At 49.1% G+C, this 18,671-nt stretch overlaps 2 protein-coding genes across 3 annotated transcripts in view; one reads left to right on the forward strand and one right to left on the reverse strand.

Moving 5' to 3' along the window:
• The window catches only part of Ece2 (endothelin converting enzyme 2), a 37,776-nt gene extending 19,488 nt beyond the window's left edge, over positions 1–18,288 (reverse strand). Inside the window, exons 1-3 of one of the 2 annotated variants that reach the window (XM_052158725.1) lie at positions 18,058–18,288; positions 11,056–11,339; positions 10,142–10,576 (exon numbers count right to left, since the gene is read on the reverse strand). In XM_052158725.1, coding sequence (XP_052014685.1) covers positions 10,286–10,576; positions 11,056–11,339; positions 18,058–18,253 — 771 coding nt within the window. In that variant the 5' untranslated portion in view covers positions 18,254–18,288 and the 3' untranslated portion in view covers positions 10,142–10,285. Of the gene's footprint in view, positions 1–10,141; positions 10,577–11,055; positions 11,340–18,057 lie in introns of those variants that run through there. The other variant, XM_052158726.1, reaches the window with a different exon arrangement.
• Camk2n2 (calcium/calmodulin dependent protein kinase II inhibitor 2) lies at positions 7,366–9,070 on the forward strand. The gene is made up of 2 exons (XM_052158728.1): positions 7,366–7,774; positions 8,554–9,070. The coding sequence occupies exons 1-2, from the start codon at positions 7,606–7,608 to the stop codon at positions 8,622–8,624; spliced, it is 240 nt and encodes a 79-aa protein (XP_052014688.1). The 5' UTR covers positions 7,366–7,605; the 3' UTR covers positions 8,625–9,070.
• Positions 18,289–18,671: the final 383 nt, after the last annotated feature.

Below are 18,671 nucleotides of genomic sequence, written 5' to 3' on the forward strand. Positions count from 1 at the left end.
CATCAAGTATATACAGCACTTCAGTTTGTGCACCATTGTTGTGGTTTTGAATGAGAATGGTCCCTGTGGATTCATATATTTGAATACCCAGTCCATTACAATTGGTGGAAGGGCTGGGCAGTGGTGGCGCACGCCTTTAATCCCAGCACTTCGGAGGCAGAGGCAGGTGGATTTCTGAGTTCGAGGCCAGCCTGGTCTACAGAGTGAGTTCCAGGACAGCCAGGGCTACACAGAGAAACCCTGTCTTGGAAAGAAAAACAAACAACAACAACAACAAAAAAAAAAACAATTGGTGGAAGGAATAGAAGGTGTGATCTTGTTGGAGGAAGTAGGTATATCACTAGAGCTAGGTTTTGAGGTTTCAAACAATTCACACCATTCACAGTTAGCTCTCTCTCTCTCTCTCTCTCTCTCTCTCTCTCTCTCTCTCTCTCTCTGCCCCTCCCTCTCTGCCTCCTGTGTATTGACTGTAATCTCTCAGTTACTGCTCCAGCACCATACCTGCCCGTCTGCTGCCATGCTTCCCGACATGATGGCCGTGGAGGACTCACCCTCTGAAACTATAAGTAACTCTCATTAAACACTTCCTTCTGTAACTTGTGCTGGTCATGGTGTCTCTCCACAGCAATAGAAAAATAAGCAAGACAACTGTTGTAGATGTGTTACATATATGGGCTCATTCAGCACGTGACATCCTTGTGAGCTAGGATTGAAATCCAGGGTTTCTGACTCATTCCTGGAAAGCAGATTAAAAATGTGAATCAAAGAGAAGCCAGGCTGCTCCAGCACTATTGTTACTCTTTCACCATATTTCTAAGAAGAAGAAGAAACACCGGGCGGTGGTGGCTTACGCCTGTAATCCAAGCACTCTGGGAAGCAGAGGCAGGCAGATTTCTGAGTTCGAGGCCAGCCTGGTCTACAGAGTGAGTTCCAGGACAGCCAGAGCTATACAGAGAAACCCTGTCTCAAAAAAACAAAAACAAAACAAAACAAAAAAGAAGAAGAAACACATCTGTTTTGAAGCCAGGCTAACTTGGACTCAATCCTAGGCTCTTATTACCTGCTACCCATATCAAGTTACTGGACAGAGCTAAATTTTCTATGCTTGTAAAGAAAAACACCCATCCCTGTCTCAGAGAACTAAATACAACTGCCCACCTGTGAGAATCTAGGATGTCTACAGTGTTCTGAGTCACAAAGACTTAACATGAATATTTTCATTTCTCCTTCATGATCACAATCAGTTATAGATAAATATTGGTTTTTCGAGACAGGGTTTCTCTGTGTGGTCCTGGCTGTTCTGGAACTCACTCTGTAGACCAGGCTGGTCTCAAACTCAGAAATCCGCCTGCCCTTGCCTCCCAAGTGCTAGGATTACAGGAGTGCGCCACCACCTCCCGGCATAAAAAAATATTTTTATTATTATTTGTTTAGTTGTACATATGTGTATGACTGTATAGTAGATGTGCCCAAAATTAGGGGCATCCCTTGGATGCTGGCATTATAAGCAGTGGTAAACTGCCTGATGTGGGTGCTGGGAGTTGAACTCAGACCCTCTGTAAAAACAGTACATGTTCTTAACCACTGAGCCATCTCTCCAGCCCTTAAAATCAGTTTTTAGGCTGATTATAAAAAAACAAAATAAAAGCCCCAAAGGAGCTGCTCCTGACAACGTTTTAAGTGCTATTTGTAGGAGACTTAGACAAACTTCTGCTCTCTATCATCTTCCCTCTATGTTTACATTTCCCGTTTTCTCTATTCTATTTTTCCTCCTTTCTCTGTCTTCCTTTCCTATATATCATTCATTGGTATGTTTGTAACAGAGTGTTATGGTGTAGTCTAGGCTGTTCTCAAACTTCCTGTCCTTCTGCTTCAGTGCCAGGGTATTTGGTTTAATAAATATATATGACCAAGCCTGGCTTTCCCTCTCCATCCTCCAAGTCCTCCTTTCCTTTAATTGGTTTTGAATGAATGGAGAATGGGCAGACACTTCACTCCTAAATTACAAGAACAGTGTGGTCATGACGATATGAAATACTAATGGTCAATACTGACAAAGACTGGGAACATGGTTACCTCCATATACTATAGTTAACTCATAAATTGAGATATTCTTATTCAGATGGTCTACCTCTAGGAAGTTTTATCCAAAAGATGTTGGCACCAAACAGTTTTTGTTCCATAACAAACAAAATCACATTTAATTGGTTAAAGTAAGAACTAAACGAGGTGGTGGTGGCACACACCTTTAATCCTAGCACTTAGGAGGCAGAGACAGGTGAATCTCTGTGAGTTCGAGGCCAGCCCGTATACAGAGTGACTTCTAAGACAGCCAGGGCTACACAGAGAAATTCTGTCTTGAAAACCCAAGTTGGTAAGTAGGTAGATACCTAGACAGAGAGATAGACAGATAGAAACATAGGCAGGCAGGCAGACAGACAGACAGACAGACAGAGTAAAAACTAGTATATTTCCTGTTCTGTGGTCTGGTTGGATGGTCTAGAATACTTAGATGGTCTAATCTGTTTTGTGGCTTCTGTTGGGATGACCAAGCCCTTTGTAGGGTCACTCTTCTTCCAGTAGCCATGCTGTATCAAAATAGCAAACAAAGAAAAGAAATACCAAGCTACTGTTAGTCATCATTAAAGATCACATCAGTAACAAATGGGGTCACTCATGCCTCAGTACACAGCTTCTTTCAAACCTTTGCTTCATCATATGCACTAGTGTCTCTACAGGGCGAGCATGTCCTGTGGTCAAAGTTAGGTTCAGGGATAGACAAACAGACTCTACTTCTTTGTACTGGGGAAGCTGCAAAATATTGTTATTTTTTTCTTACAACATTTGTTCATCCCAGTGCTATTCATAATAGCTCCCCAAACAGGGAGGGAATCATGTATAAGCATAGAGGGCTTGTTGAATAACTCAAACATCCATACAGTGGGATGCTGTGCAACACAGGCAAATGATAGAAGAGGAATAAGTGGGGACTGGAGAGACGGCTCAGTGGCTAAGAGCGCTGACTGCTCTTCCAGAGGTCCTGAGTTCAATTCCCAGCAACCACATGGTGGCTCACAACCATCTGTAAGGAGGTGTGATGTCCTCTTCTGGTATCTGAAGACAGCAACAGTGTACTCTCATTCATAAAATAAATAAATATTTAAAAAAAAAAAGAAATAATCGATGGGAGAAATTGCTATGCAAATTAGGAGAGGAACAGTTTTTTTTATAAAAAAATATTATTTTATAAAACAAAATAAATACATGCAAGCACAGGCGGTGGTTTTAACACGCTTGTAATCCCAGCACTCTGAGAGGCAGAGGCAGGCGGATTTCTGAGTTCGAGGCCAGCCTGGTCTACAGAGTGAGCTCCAGGACAGTCAGGGCTACACAGAAAAACCCTGTCTTGAAAAAAACAAAATAAAAAGCAAAAAAAAAAACCCCAAGATACAAAAGATGTAAACAAAGTGCTTAGCATGACTGTGCTCAATGATGCTGTTACTTCCTTTCTATATACCTACTTATTCATCATACGTATATTTGCACATACTATAGCACAAATATAGAAGTCACAGGACAATTTGTGGAAGTCTCTCCTGCCATCATGGAGATGAAAATCAGGTTTACAGGCTGGACAGCGCATATCTTTACTGACCAAGCCATCAAAGAAGCCTGGTGCTGCTTTTAAGCTCGTTGGGTTTGTACAATAACACCCACCATTTCTACACACTTGTTAATTTATCTTTACAACAGACTAATAAAATATATTCTACTAATACAATTCCCCTGTATTGCAGATGACAAACCTAAGATACTGGGAAACTTAAGTATTCATATACTTAAGTATTCATATACAAAACAAAACAAAAAAAGAATCTAACCAACTGCGTGTTAAAGCACAACCACGTAACCCCAGTCACTGGGGGTGAGGCAGGAGGCTCACTGAGCTGTATGACATGTCTTACTTGTATAACTTGTACAAGTCATTCAAGTGTTTAGTCAAACACCACACTAGTCTATCAAGGTCCACTGATGTGCCTGCTGCTCCAGTGTGGTCCTTGGTGAGGAGATTCTGTCATCGGTGGGGGTTCGATGTCACTGTTTGCTTCTCCCTGCCTGGGAGCCGTCCCAGAGCCTGAGGCACATTACTACGTGAGCTGCTTTATCACTGGTGAGCATCACACCAGTCCTTGGCTTTCTTGAGAAAGGATTTCAATGCGGCCCAGGATGGCCTTGAACTCACTATGTAGCCCAGGATACTTCAGATCCTTCTTCAGCCTTCTGGGTGCTGAGATTACTGGAGTGCGACACTATGCCCCAAGTGAGAGGCTGCCAATAAAAAAAATTTAAAGAGCTATCTATTACAATATCCACATTTTATCTCAGCAGGGATGCAGAGCATCACACATTTTTTTTCCCAAGACAGGGTTTCTCTGTGTAGCCCTGGCCGTCCTAGAACTCACTCTGTAGACCAGGCTGGCCTTGAACTCAGAAATCTGCCTGCCCCTGCCTCCCAGAGTGCATTACAGGCATGTGCCAACACTGCCCGGCTTCAGATCACACTTTTGAGTAGAGGATCAGAATATAAGGAATTTTTCTCACTCATAAGTGGAATTTATGCACATTTAGTATTACAATCTCTTTACAGATCTGCACTTGGGTCATTTTGCTTAACTGTGATCCACCATGCACAGGGAGACAAAAATCAGATTATTTAGGAGGCTCAAGGCTAACCTGGTCTTTTCAAGTTTCAGACCAGCCTAAGCTACATAGTGAGACCTTGTCTCAAATAAACCAAAACAAAAAAGAACCTAACCAATTGAGTGTGGAAACACAATCATGTGACCCCAGAACTTTGGAGGCTGAGGCAGGAGGCTTACTGACCTGTATTACAAGTTTCAAGCTAGTTGGGTCCTCACAGTAAGACCCTGTCTTTAAAAAATAATAAAATAAAAATAAAAACGAATTCCAGATTAAATTGTCAACCTTCTCTCTCTCATTCTAGAGAAAGGAGATTTGCTTCCGTTCCTGCATGGTATCATCCTTGTTGAGAACCCCACGGTTCCTTCTTCATCTGAACTTCTTCATTTGACTGAGTGGTTCGCTGCTCAGTTCTTTTTTGTTTGTTTGTTTGGGGGTTTTTTGTTTTTGTTTTTCAAGACAGGGTTTCTCTTTGTAGCCCCGGCTGTCCTGGAACTCACTCTGTAGACCAGGCTGGCCTCGAACTCAGAAATCTGTCTGCCTCTGCCTCCCAAGTGCTGGGATTAAAGGGATGCGCCACCACTGCCCAGCAGCTGCTCAGTTCTGAAACAATGCATCTTAGCTCAGGGCTATTTACCTACAAAACTGGCCTTAATGAGCAGCTTCTATTTTCTCTGTTTACACTAGAATCCCAGCTCAGGGAGGTCACATGACACGTTCAGTTCACATCCCTCCCCACCCCGTCAGACACAGGAGGGTTTCTCTGTAGACCAGGGTGGCCTCAAACTCAGATATCCACCTGCCTCTGTCTCCTGAGTGTTGGGATTACAGGCATGCGCCAGCACTGGCTCACATGACACATTCTTATTGGGAAAGATGAAGGATATACAGCTAAGATATTGATGGTTTTATTTTTCTAAAGTTACACAAGTAGCAATGATTTTTGCTTGTTTTTGGACAAGATCTCATCATGTAGCCCTGAACTTACTGTGTAGACCCAGCTGGCCTCAGACTCACAGCGATCAGCCTGACTGAGCACAGAGATGAAAGACCAACACAAAAGATTTTAAAAACATGATTATTGGGCCTTCAATTCAAGGTCACTCAAGAAAATGGCATATTCTAGATTGAAAGTCATAGCTGTGCAACCTCCAGGTGAAGGTGGCGTTCTGGACAATCTGATCACCCAAAGTTACTCTGTCCTTCCTTTCAGATGTCAGGGTCGTCTTTCTCATCCCAGGGCCCAGCTAGGGACCATTCCTCCCTGCCAGGAAGATGGCAAACAGGAGTGTTAGAAGGGACCCTTGTTAGGCTAGAACCCCAGAGGCAATCCCAAGGCAGTTCCTCACACCTCCTCCCAAATATCTTTGCATTGAACACCCGAAGGAAGGAAAACCAGCAACCCAGCAATCTCACTAGCGTGCTTTGGCCGGACTAAAGGGTAGGTGTCTTGCTTGGAGCTTGGGTAAAAGCAAGAGCGTCATTATTGTCTTTACCAGCCCGTCACTGTGAGTGAATGTGAGACACACCCTCCCTCCCAAGGCCAGTGATTGCGCCAGAGCCTTCTCGCTTCAAAGAGCGGGTGACGCTGCTGCTGACTGCTAGCAGGTCAGGGGCGGGGATTGGGGGGCGGCAAGAGGTGAAAGGAAGTGTGCGTGTTCTTTTCGGGGGAGGGGGGAGAACTCTACCCCAGGCCCCAGCAACAAGGGCGGGGGACACCCTGTCCCTGCCGACGCTTACTAGCGCGCGCCTGGAGCTCAGGCACTCCGGGCTTCCCTGCGTCATCCGCATCCAGGGCGCCCGCCGCGAGGCTGCCATTCATTTCTCCCACACTGCCAGCTAGAGCAAGCCTCCAAGGCTGAGAGAACCGCGTGGAGCGACCGGCGCTTTGAGTCTGGATTTTGGCGCCAACAGCGGTCCTAGGGTTTGTGAGGAGTCTACTCTGGTGCGCGCTGCGGTTGCAGTGTTTTAAGATGCTTCCCCTGAAATGCCGCAACGCAGTCTCGGGGGACAGACCCAGTGGTATTCATACAGGGACCAGGTATGCAGGCAGATACAGAATCCAAAACCAACACACAGAGACCGAGATCAGATACACAGAGGTAGACGGACGGATGCGCAGACAGTCGAATACAAATTGGTCAACTGATGGAGACCTACGCACCACTGGGACAAGGGAACGCGCCAAGCACGGTGGCACCACCCCCAGGCCCGAGCTCTTCCCGCGCTCCAATCGGTTGGTTCCTTCCCCTCTCTCCACGCGTATTCGACCCTTTCCCGGCCGCCATTCACAGTCCAGGGCCGTGTCCACAGCCAGCCTGGCCGCCGCCTTCTGGGGCCCCGCCGCGCCCCCAGCTTTTGGCGCTCAGCTCCCAGTTGCTCTCCCCTAACCGCGGCGCCCGTCCCTCCCCTTCGCCCCTAAGCGCCCGGCTAGCCGTTCCCGCCTAGTTGTCGCCTGCACCGGCTGCTGCGGTTCCCCCGGGCCCACGTGGCGGCCATTCCCGGCCACCTCGCGGGAACCTCCCACGGCCGCGCGCTCCACTCCAGGGATCACCGGGCTCCCTCGGACCGCTGGGCCCCGCCTCTTTCCGCTGGCCGGTGCCCGCCCCGCCTCCACCGCGCCCCGCCCGCCGTTCTCTGCCGCAGTCGGGCGCTCATCGTCATTCCGCTCTCGCCGCCGCCGCCGCCCCCGCCCCGCCCCCGCCCGGTCCCCGCCGCTGCCGCCGCCGCCTGCCCAGCGGCCCGGGAGGCGGAGGCGCGGGGGAGGAGGCCCCGCTCGGCTCCGCAGTCCCGGATGCTGTATGACTTCATCCTTCCGCCGGCTCCCCTGCTGAGCTAGGGCCGGTCCGGCAGCTAGCCTCTGCCCGTGCCCCGCCGCAGTCCCTAGCCCGCCCGGTGCCCGCCATGTCCGAGATCCTACCCTACGGTGAGGACAAGATGGGCCGCTTCGGCGCAGACCCCGAGGGTTCCGACCTCTCTTTCAGCTGCCGCCTGCAGGACACCAACTCCTTCTTCGCTGGCAACCAGGCCAAGCGGCCCCCCAAGCTGGGCCAGATCGGCCGAGCCAAGAGAGGTACGCGGCCCGGGCCCGGAGTCGCCGCTGACCCAGAAACCCTTCGCCTGGCGTCCCCGGGCTGCCGGTCCCCGTCAAGTGGCAGCTGCTCTTGCCGCAGACCAGCGCAGCCAGCTGCGCACCCGCCCGGGGTGGGGAGGGTCCCTGCTGTGGAGTTGTCCCATTCTTTCCCTCTCCCGGGAATACTGTGTCCCGGATTCGAGGCTCTCCACTTCTGGAAAGAGCCCCGGCTCCTGGTCGAGGGGGAGGGGCCGCTTAGGGTATTTGGGGCCGCTTGGCACTGGGCACACAAGGTGGTGGGCCAATTCCTTGGGCTAAGATGAGTAGGTGGATGTTACTGGAGGGCACCGAGGCCAGGGGGTTCGGCCGTCTTGATTGTTTGCATTGGGAGGGGACTCAGGGCGGCACTATCGGAGCAGGGATTCGGGTAGAGGAAAGGGTTACACCAGGTGACAGTTTCATCTGAGCTCAGTTCGAGGAGGGGGTTGTGTCGATGGGGAGGTTTCTGGTCAGCTTAGACGGAGGGAGGCTCAGGTGACGGGAGGATTCGCAGTGGGAGTCTTCGGAAGAGGGGGTGTTCCCACAGAGGGAGGTCTGGGTGCCAGGTTGGTAGCAGGTAGGGTCCGCGGGAGAGTTCGGGTGGGGAGGGCATAGGGTTTCGAGCGGTGTCGCGGGAACACAGGCGGTAGAGTAGATCTGCGCGGGGCGTGAGGACACCGGCCCCACTGTCGCCGCCGCCCCCCGAGACCGCGCGGCTGATGCGCTTTCTCCCTGCGCAGTGGTGATCGAGGATGACCGGATAGACGACGTGCTGAAGGGGATGGGGGAGAAGCCTCCGTCCGGAGTGTAGACGCGCCGGCTCTGGCGGCGGGCTCCGGGCCCAGCCCCGCAGCGGCCAGGAGCACGGGCCGGCGATGCGGCTGCCGGCGCACCCCCGCCCCGGGCCGAGGTGCCTGCGGGCGGGGGCTGCAGGGCCACGCCGCCGCGGGGTCGGTGTTGCTACCGCCGCTGCTAGGCGCTCCGGAGCTGTCCGCTTCAGCACCACGGCGGCGGCGGTAGTGGTGGTGCGGACCAGCCCGGAGCCCGCCGACGCACTCATGCACTTTAGAACCTCGGGCCGCAGCTCCACCCCACACACCGGAACCGACACAGAGACCCACGGCCCCCAGCCCGCCCCCTCCCGCACGGCTCCCCTGCCCCGCCCCTCCTCCGATCAATCTGGTCTGCAGCCCGGGCAGCTGCGGCGTCGGACTGCGTGGCCAGGGAGGTTTGGCTGCATATTTGCATGAGCTTCCTACCCACCTCAGCCTAGCCCTCCGGGCCGTTCCTCGACTGTACCCCTGTCTGGCGTGACCCCAGCCTCTTTCTAAAGGACTTCCTCAGCACATTTGTATTTTTATATCCGATTCTTTGTTTACTGGCTCCGTTCATGGTTTGTGCCCTTCCCCCACAGCCTCCGCCATGCCCTTCTGCGCCTGGCAGATAGGACAGGTGTTGAGACTGGGATGGGACAAGGCCCCAACATGGTAACTAACCACATGGCCAGTCTGCCCAATTTTGACCCCAGGAGGCTCACTGGGAGACTCCTCCCTCCCAAGGTATCATCTTTTAAGGGCCCAGATCTGATTTTACCTTGGACCCCTTCATGCTCCCCCTGGGAACCCAAATGGGGACTGCTCAGTACCTTTGGATGACACCTGTGGACCGGAAGATGTTCTCAACCTAGGGTTGTCCTTTGTAAAAATGTTTCTCCATCCTCAATGTAACAGGAGCGTGTGAATAAACACAGACCTCCGTGTGTGAGTGTGTGTGTCTGCTGCTTCATTCTGCTGGGGGACAGTTGTTGACAATCTCGGGAGCAAGTTCGTGGTGGGGAAGGTAAGCATTGTCTGGGCACCCTGGTGTGGGAACATCATAAACATATGGCCTCCGTAAGTACCTGTATAGCCTAACCAGGACAGGTCACCATGTTGGGGCTGGAGCTGGAATCAGAAGCATAAATTCAAAGTTTAGCCTCTTATTTTTTGTTTGTTTCGAGACAGGGTTTCTCTGTGTAGCCCTGGCTGTCCTGGAACTCACTCTGTAGACCAGGCTGGCCTCGAACTCAGAAATCTGCCTGTCTCTGCCTCCCAAGAGCTGGGACCAAAGGCGTGCGCCACCGCCGCCTGGATGTCTGTAGCTTCTTAAGGATAAATGCAGGTTGGATGAGCATATCTAAGGCAGAGAAGCTGTGTTGAGCTTTGTCCCAAAAGATAAAGTCATGGGGAGGAAGTGGGAAAACCCTGTAGAAATGAAAATCCTAGAAGCCCGAAACCTGGGATCTGGGACTTAGTTGAACTCACACTGCACTCACTGGTTCGCATGGGCTTAATCCCACCAGCACGGTTTTATGCACAAGACCTCTGGATTTGAGTACCCAGCAACCAATCCCCAGCCCCAAACTGGGAATTCCAACTCCCTGAGAGCCTAATGCATCAAGGCAGGGAGGACTCGGAGGTCACACTTCCGGGTTCACAGCTGAATGGCCCCGAGAAAGTCCTCGTTGTCTGAGTCTTGGAGGAAGCAGGGCGAAGCAGGAGGGCTGGGGGAACGCGAGAGGATCTGGGCCCCCAGGGCCAGCTGGGACTCGCTGAGCTCTCGGCCCTTATGCATGATGTAAAGGTGGAAATGAAAACCACTGCTGTAGGTTGCGTGCCTCAGTGACCAATCATAACGGCATTGAGCATAGTGTCTGATCCTAAAGTGGGGACCGGCAGAGGTCATCGAGACGAATCGGCCACCAGGAACCAGCACCCGGCTCACCTGCAAGGCAGACAGAGAAACCGTCAGTCCAGAATCATCTCCAGGTTCTCAAAGGTCAGTACAACCCATAACGATCTTCTAATCAAGCCTCAGATACTACTCTATATCCAGTAGTTCTTTCTGGCTTTCTGTGATAGACTAAACCACCCTCTGCCGTTGGTTGTTCTATGTAAGGCTTGGCTCTAGACAGGGAAGATATTCATCCAGGAGACATTGCTTTCCTATCAACGACTCACTTTCCCAATCAGTCTCACCCATCTGGGACCTGGCTACCACTTCTGTTGAGCTAGTATCCAACCACTGATTGGCCTTTGTGAGCCTTGGTCATGACAGTCTCCTCCGTTCTTCAGAAATCTGTACTTTTAAGGAGACCCGCTCCAAACCTCATTTCCTGATTGCCGGCGAGTTCTTCTGATGCCCTGAGAGTTCTGGCCCTTCCCCTGCAGGCATCTTGGTCCGCTGCCTTGCAGCTTCCTCACCTCACTCAGCACCTGGTCCACAGTGTGGACACCTTCAGGAGATACATTCCAGGGATCCGGCTCCCCAGCCAGCAGGGCGTCCAGCGTGCCTTTCTCGAGGACAACATCAAAGGACCCACTAGGGAAGTCCAGTGACCGAACATCCATGATCTCCCAGCGTAGACTGGGTACATGGGCATAGCGAGCTCGCATGGCTGCCACCACTACTGGAGAGTAGTCCACACTGGTGACATTAGGGAAGCCTCCAAGGAATAGCTCATAGCTCAAGGCACTGTTCCCGCAACCTGCCGTGGGTGGGATGGGTAGCAAAAGAGCTAGGTTAACTTGGGTTCTCACCTTCCAGTTATTTAGCTACTATTTGGCATGTTTTCTCTCCATTCATCCCCTGCATCTGACCCTGCACCAAGTTCTTAAAGCAACAGGGTATAGAAGAGTGTTCAGTTTTGGAATCACACAGACTTGGACACAAAGTGTCTCTGTCTTTCTCAGCTATGTGGACTAGGGTAAGTTGTTTCAGTACCAAGAATTTGGGCTTCCTGTTTAAGAGAATGACAACAGTCAGTAGCTAGCCTACACACAGATGCAATGTACTAAATTTAAGAGCTACAAACATCTGCGGAGTTGCTGAAGGAGCTTGGAACTCAGGAGTTCAAAGATTTGGGTTTGACTTTCCCAGTTACAAAAAGGCAGGCGGATTTCTGAGTCCAAGGCCAGCTGGTCTACAGAGTGAGTTCCAGGACAGCTGGCTACACAGAAAAATCCTGTCTCAAAAAAACAAAACAAAACAAAAAAACAAAACAAAAAACAAAGAAAAGCATCTGATTCTTGGGGCTTCAGTTTCCTCAAACTCAGAATGTATATAATATTGGCATCATTAGGATGATAATACTATTACCTTAAAGGTATCTCTAAGCATCAAGAGATCTTGGAACCCTGGAAAATATTATGTTAGGGGTTATAACCTTACTTTGCTGTCCAAGGCAGAATTGATAAACTAAGAGAAGACGAGATGCAGTGAAGCTGATTGGTTATACTAATGCGTGGGTCGGACGCTCCACTTTGGTCTCTGCTGATAAACAGTGCGTGCTTTGCACAAGCAGCTGAATGAAGAGTGCTTTCCTAGCATGCACAAAGCCCTGAGTTGGCTCAACACCATGTAAACTGAACATTGAGCAGTGTGTGGTAGTGCATGCCTGTAATCCAGGGAGAGGATCTTAGCTACATAGAAAATGCAAAGCCAGGCTATAAGAGACCCTGGGTATTTTTTGGTTTTTTGAGACAGTTTTCTCTGTGTAGTCCTGGCTGTTCTGGAACTCACTCTATAGAACAGGCTGGTCTTGAGTTCAGAGATCTGCCTGCCCTTCTGCCTCCTGGATGCTGCAATTAAAGGCTTGTGCCACCACTGCCCAGCTTTGGGTTTGTTTTTAAGTGCCTACTGTCAAGGAACTTGTGTCCCGGTGGGAAGACTAAATGTAGAATTACAACTACCATATAACGGAATGAGGGACAAACTAGCATCCCACAGGCAACTGACCCCACCTGAGGTGAGTCTGCCAAGAATTTCAAAGACACTGACTCGGAAGAGCAGTGTCTTGGGAGTTGGGGGTGGGGTGCAGGGAAGTCTGGGGGTAAATTCTCTACAGTGCAATCTCCACTGCCTCTACTAGGCATCGTGGCTCATAACTTTAATCCCAGCATTTACGAGGCAGATGCAGGTGGACCCTGAGTTGGAGGTCAGCCTGGGCTAAAGTATGACCCTGTTTCAAAAACAACAACAAAAGCATTCAGTCTCTACGAGGGCAGGGTCGAGGAAAGGGAGGTTAAGATTTTAAGAGGTTCAGGGCTTTTTTGTTTTTTTTCCGAAACGGTTTCTCAGTATAGCCCTGGCTGTCCTGGAACTCACTCTGTAGACCTGGCTGGCCTCGAACTCAGAAATCCGCCTGCCTTTGCCTCCCAAGTGCTGGGATTACAGGGGTACGCCACCACCAGCCAGTGGTTCAGATTTTAAAAGAGGTTTTAAGATATAGAGCCCAATTTACACACCTGCATTGAAAGAAAGTGGTCTCTTTTCAGGTCTTCCAGTAGCCCATCTGGAGCTAAGAATTGGGGCTAGATAGCACCTCTTGGTAGGTCCCATACAGGGATCTCGCCTTCTTGAGATCCAGACTGCTTCAAATCCTTGTTTATCGATACTATAGAATCATGAGATTAGGAATTCAAGACCAGCCTCATCTACATAGTTAGTTCCAGGCCAGCCAATATATCATATATGCCTCAAAAATCATAAACAGGCTGGGCTAGGTTGCAGGCGCCTTTAATCCCAGCGCTGAGGAGGCAGAGGCAGGAGGCAGGTAGATCTTTTGAGTTCCAGGCCAGCCTGGGCTACATAGTGAAATCACACTCAAAAAGAAAGATACTAAAAATAAATCAAAGAAAGTACTTTCTTTTTAGATAGGCTGCCTATGTAGTTGACAATGACATTGAAATTCTGATCTTTCTACTTCTGGGTTTCAGCCCCAAATGAATGAATGAATGAATGAATGAATGAATGAATGAATGAATAAGTAAATAAATAAATAGGAAGGAGCATGGCTGCTCCTAGGTTTGATGGAGGAGAGGGTTTACTATAGCCATGTGGGAGAGTATAGCCAGAGGCAGGGACACCTGGGAGAGTCCAGAGTGGCCACTACCCTGAGCTATGAGGAGGGAAGGAAGGACAGAGGAATCAAGTGCAGCAGCCTGGAGGCCCAGAAGAGTAGATGAAAAAGCAGAATGGTTGGACTATTCAGGGAGGAGCAGCTCAGTGGGTATGCCAGCCAGGAGGGCCCTGTAACAGGAAGGGGCGAGAGATGCAGGAAGCACCTGGCTGCCAGTGTCTACTGTGACGTGTTAAGTAGGGACCTCAGCCTTTGTCAGGTTTGAAACTCGACACTTCTACTTCTGGATCACTGGGAGTTCAGATTTATGTGAAATACGGACCTACCTGACACTAGGAACTGAGCCCCTGCTTCCTGCAGGCTGGATAAGAACTTAATGGACTGAGTCACATCCTCAGCCCTCCCCCCAAATTATTACAATTAATAGTCACTGGACACTCAGTATTATGCTAAATAATTCAAAAGAATTCTCAGTTTATTTTCAATGTTGACTCATGCAGAAATAGTATTTTATTGTTCTCAGATTTTAGGTGGAGAAATGGAGGGAAATAGTTAAGGAGCTTTGCAAGGACACACAGAGGTGGAGCCAAAATCTGGGCTGACAGCAGACTCACTCCAAGCCAGGGCTTTTAACCACCATGCTCAGCTGCCTTTCAGTTTTCAAGCGGACCACTCAAGCCTGGTGGTGACATTCCAGCTTGGGCTACGTTAGCATGACCAGTAGCTGTGACTCACTATGAAGCTACTACGGAGTTCTAACGGCCTCTTCCTGTGTGCTGCATGGCAAGACAGCAGAACTGGAAACCCCAATATCAGAGAGCATCCGTAGTTCACATGTCGATGACAGCAGATACTGTCAGTGTTCTGACCAGACCGCTGTAGCCTTTTTTTTTTTTTTAAAGATTTATTTATTTATTTATTATATGTAAGTACACTGTAGCTGTCTTCAGACACCCCAGAGGAGTGCATCTGATCTCATTACAGATGGTTGTTAGCCACCATGTGGTTGCTGGGATTTGAACTTAGGACCTTCGGAAGAGCAGTCAGTGCTCTTAACCGCTAAGCCATCTCTCCAGCGCCCCCCCCCCCCCCCCCCCCCGCTGTAGCCTTTTTATAAGTTTTAGCATGTCCCCAGTTTTGGTATATATTTGCTTTTAAAGGTCTTCATCTGTGACCCTTCAGGCCAAAATTATTCTTGAGATTTTGCCTGAGATCACAGTTTTGTTTATCTTTTTGCCTTTCCCCAATCTTTTTTTGTTTTTTTTAGAGAGTTTGCTTAATGTATATAAGTACACTGTCCTATGGTTACAGATGGTTGTGAGCCACCATGTGGTTGCTGGGATTTGAACTCAGGACCTCTGGAAGAGCAGTCAGTGCACTTAACCGCTGAGCCATCTCTCCAGCCCATCCTTTCCCCATTCCTACCAGTCAGTTTTTCCTGAAAGCTACTACTGGGTAAATGACTTGGACATAAATCTCCTTCTCAGGATCCGTTCTGGGGAACTCAACCCAAGACAGTGACTTCCAGTAGAATCTTTATTTCCTTTTGATAAATAAAGCTTTAGGCAGGTACAGTGGCTCAGACCTGTACTGTCAGCATCCAGGAGGCAAAGGCAGACAGAGCTTTGTGAGTCTGATGCCAGACGAGTCTACCTGTGAGTTTTGAGCCAGCCAGGACTACAGGAGACTGTCTAGGACATACGCTTTATTAGAGAACATCAGTTCTTTTTTATGCACTGTCTGTAGCTGTGTGTCTATTATCATAGCAGAACTGAGTGTCTGGGAGAGAGATTGCAAAGCCTAAAATATATACTCTGGCATTGTGCAGAAAAGGTTTATAGACTGCTAACCTATAGTAGCTCAGAGTACTCCTTACTCAGCTTTAGAAATTGAGTAAATACGTTAGAAGGGGCCGGCATACCAGCATATTGCCTGGCACCTGCCTGGTGCTCTACTCAGATCTGTGGAGATGAAGTGTAATATAGGTGACTTCCCAAATTCTGTGCTGGTCTTGGATCTTGAAGTTCGATTTATTTATTTATTTATTTATTTATTTATTTATTTATTTATTTATTTATTTATTTAGGTCTTTCGAGACAGGGTTTCTCTGTGTAGTCCCCCAGCTGTCCTGGAACTCACTCTGTAGATTAGGCTGGCCTTGAACTCAGAAATCCGCCTGCCTCAGCCTTCCCAAGTGCTGGGAATAAAGGCCTGGCTAGATCTCGATGTCCTAAATTTTCTGAAAACCTAAACTTTTACAATTAGGTTTTTCATCACCTATCCTTCCTTAGACTTATCCCTCCTATCCAGAAAAAGAACCCCTCCTGATGAGCAAGAGACTAAGATTTAGGAAGACAGATGTCTTGCCCACCAGCAGTATAACAACCAGCTGTGGAGATTGCTGTAAACAGAGCCCTGAGGGCAGGCCTGCTGGGGCCCACCCGCAGTCCCAGCACTTAGTAGGTAGGGGAAAGTAGTTGCAGTCCTAATCAGTAAATGTCAGGCTAGCCTGCTACAGAAGACCCTATGTCAACAAAAGAAAAAAGATTCCTAGCATCTATATTAGACTTCCCTGGAATTAGAATCTCAGAGTATATTTTCAAAATAAACTAACTTGCCAGTTTATTTTGAAAGGCACCAAAGCTTGATAAACATAGTTCTGTGGTAAATCTATAAATGCAACAGTATGCAACCACAGAATTCAAGAAACTGTTTACTTCTAGTGGGGATGTTATGGGGAAACTACAAGAAAACTCTGAAAACACATGAAGCTTTTTTTTTGCCAGGTGTTGGTCTAGATGGTTCACATGTTCATCTAATCACTAAAAGATCTAATCTGTGGGTATTTAATTACTTATTTATTTTTTGCTGACACAGGGTCTCTCTATGTAGCCTCCTAGCTGTCCTGGAACTTGCTGCCGCTTGCTCCCAGGGCTGGGATTAAAGGTGTGAGTCATCACACCCTGCTAGTGCCCCCCCACCCCACCCCCCAGACAGGGTTTCTCTGTGTAGCCCCGGCTGTCCTGGAACTCACTCTGTAGACCAGGCTGGCCTTGAACTCAGAAATTCACCTGCCTCTGCCTCCCAAGTACTGGTATTAAAGGTGTGCACCACCACTGCCCGGCTTATTTTCTTAAGGCTTAGAAATGGAGGTACAGAAATTTAAAGATTTTGTGTAAGATCTCCAGCTAAGCTAAGTTTCTACCATTAACTACTTGCTCCCAGAGTGCTTAGTCACTAGGTTATATTTTCTAGTCTTGGTCATGTTCTATTTCCCATATTGAGTAGTGCAGGCACACATATTATCTATACTTTACATATATACTGTTTGTATAAGAGATATCCGTTTATCCCTATCAAGTATTCCACTTAAATGTATACAGGCTTTAGACACAGAGGCAGGTGGATCTCTGTGAGTTCAAAGCCAGCCTTTTTTTTTTGGATTTGGTTTTATCAAGACAGCGTTTCTCTGTATAGCCCTGGCTGTCCTGGAACTCACTCTGTAGACCAGGCTGGCCTCGAACTCAGAAATCCGCCTGCCTCTGACTCCCAGAGTGCTGGGATTACAGGCGTGCACTACCACAGCTCGGCTAAAGCCAGCCTGTTCTATAAGGTGGCTTCCATGCCAGCCAGGATTACATAGTGAGACTCTGTCTTAAAACAAAAACAAAAAAATTAAAATGTATCCAGGCTTCTCCTGAACAAAACATTTACAAACTATATTTGGAAGGCAACTCAGTTCATTCAAACTTTTCCTGAGTATCCAGCGGCTGACATCCTAGCATCTCTCTTGTTGACACCTACCTCAGCTGCAATTCTCCATCGGACTCAGAGGGCATTATTCTACCCTATGAGTGTTTAGGACCAAGTTTTTCACCTAGGGTTCAGAGAAGTGGTAATTCCCTTTACCTGACAACGGCTCCCGGTGCCCACTGGGGCGAAAAGAAAACTAGGTGTTATGCTCGAGGTGCACATGACTTACTCCAGAAAAATTTACAGTCCCATTTCTAGAAACGGAAACGGAAACACACAATGGATTCATGACTTGTCCCAGGTTACACAGCCAGTTAATGTTGGGACTTGAAGTAGGTCCACAGAGATGTGTTCTCCAGTGTCCTGGGCTGCCTCCGGTGTCGGAGCAGGGAAATGCCCCTGGTTGGGACACCAAAAGACTTTTTCCAGAGTGCTTACGATCTCTTATTTCTGCTTGCCCTGGCTAAATACAGACGGATTCTGAAGGTACTGGGTGTTGGCTCCGAACTGGGGCGTCCTCGTACAGCAGAAAGCAGAAGGGAAGGAAGCCGATGTGGTCTGGCCAGCGACCGGTGGCAAAGACACTACCCACCTAGCACGAGGATACGGTCCTCAGGACACAGCTCCGGCTCTAGCAGGGCACGGAAGGAGGCGAAGTCCCCGAACCACTCGTAGGGTCCAGAGTCGGCCGCATCTTTGTAGCGCTGGTCCCAGTACTGGACTTGGCGATACTGGAAGTTCCTCTCGGGTAACTCCGGAGGGGACGCTGGAGTCCGGGGAGAGGCCATGCTCAGGGCTGCGCGGCAGCCAGGGCGGGGCTTAGGAGCCCAATCACCGAGGTAGGAAACGGGAGGCGGAGCCTGTGTCTCCGCCCTCCGGCAGCTGCTGCACACAAACACGTGGAACTTCCGTCATCCTCTCAGCTCTTTTTCGAAAATCGTCCGGCTGGAAAGCCGAATTACTTGGCATCTTAATAACGTACTGCCCATCTCAGCTCGACCTCATTTCCTCGTGGCAGACCAGATCTGGTCACCAGATGTGAGCAGGCTCATTACTGCGCCCTCTCGTATTCGGTTCTCAATAAGCCTTTCCAATAAGAGGCGTGATTAATTAAAGATTTCTTCTTCCCAAGATTTTTGGAGCACCTTCGGGTGCTTCGGGAAGGGTGCTGAACGGAGCTTTCCCCCTCTAGCGTGAACAACAGTT

This window comes from Apodemus sylvaticus, chromosome 15 (genome assembly GCF_947179515.1).
Source record: "Apodemus sylvaticus chromosome 15, mApoSyl1.1, whole genome shotgun sequence".
Classification (NCBI taxonomy): domain Eukaryota; kingdom Metazoa; phylum Chordata; class Mammalia; order Rodentia; family Muridae; genus Apodemus; species Apodemus sylvaticus.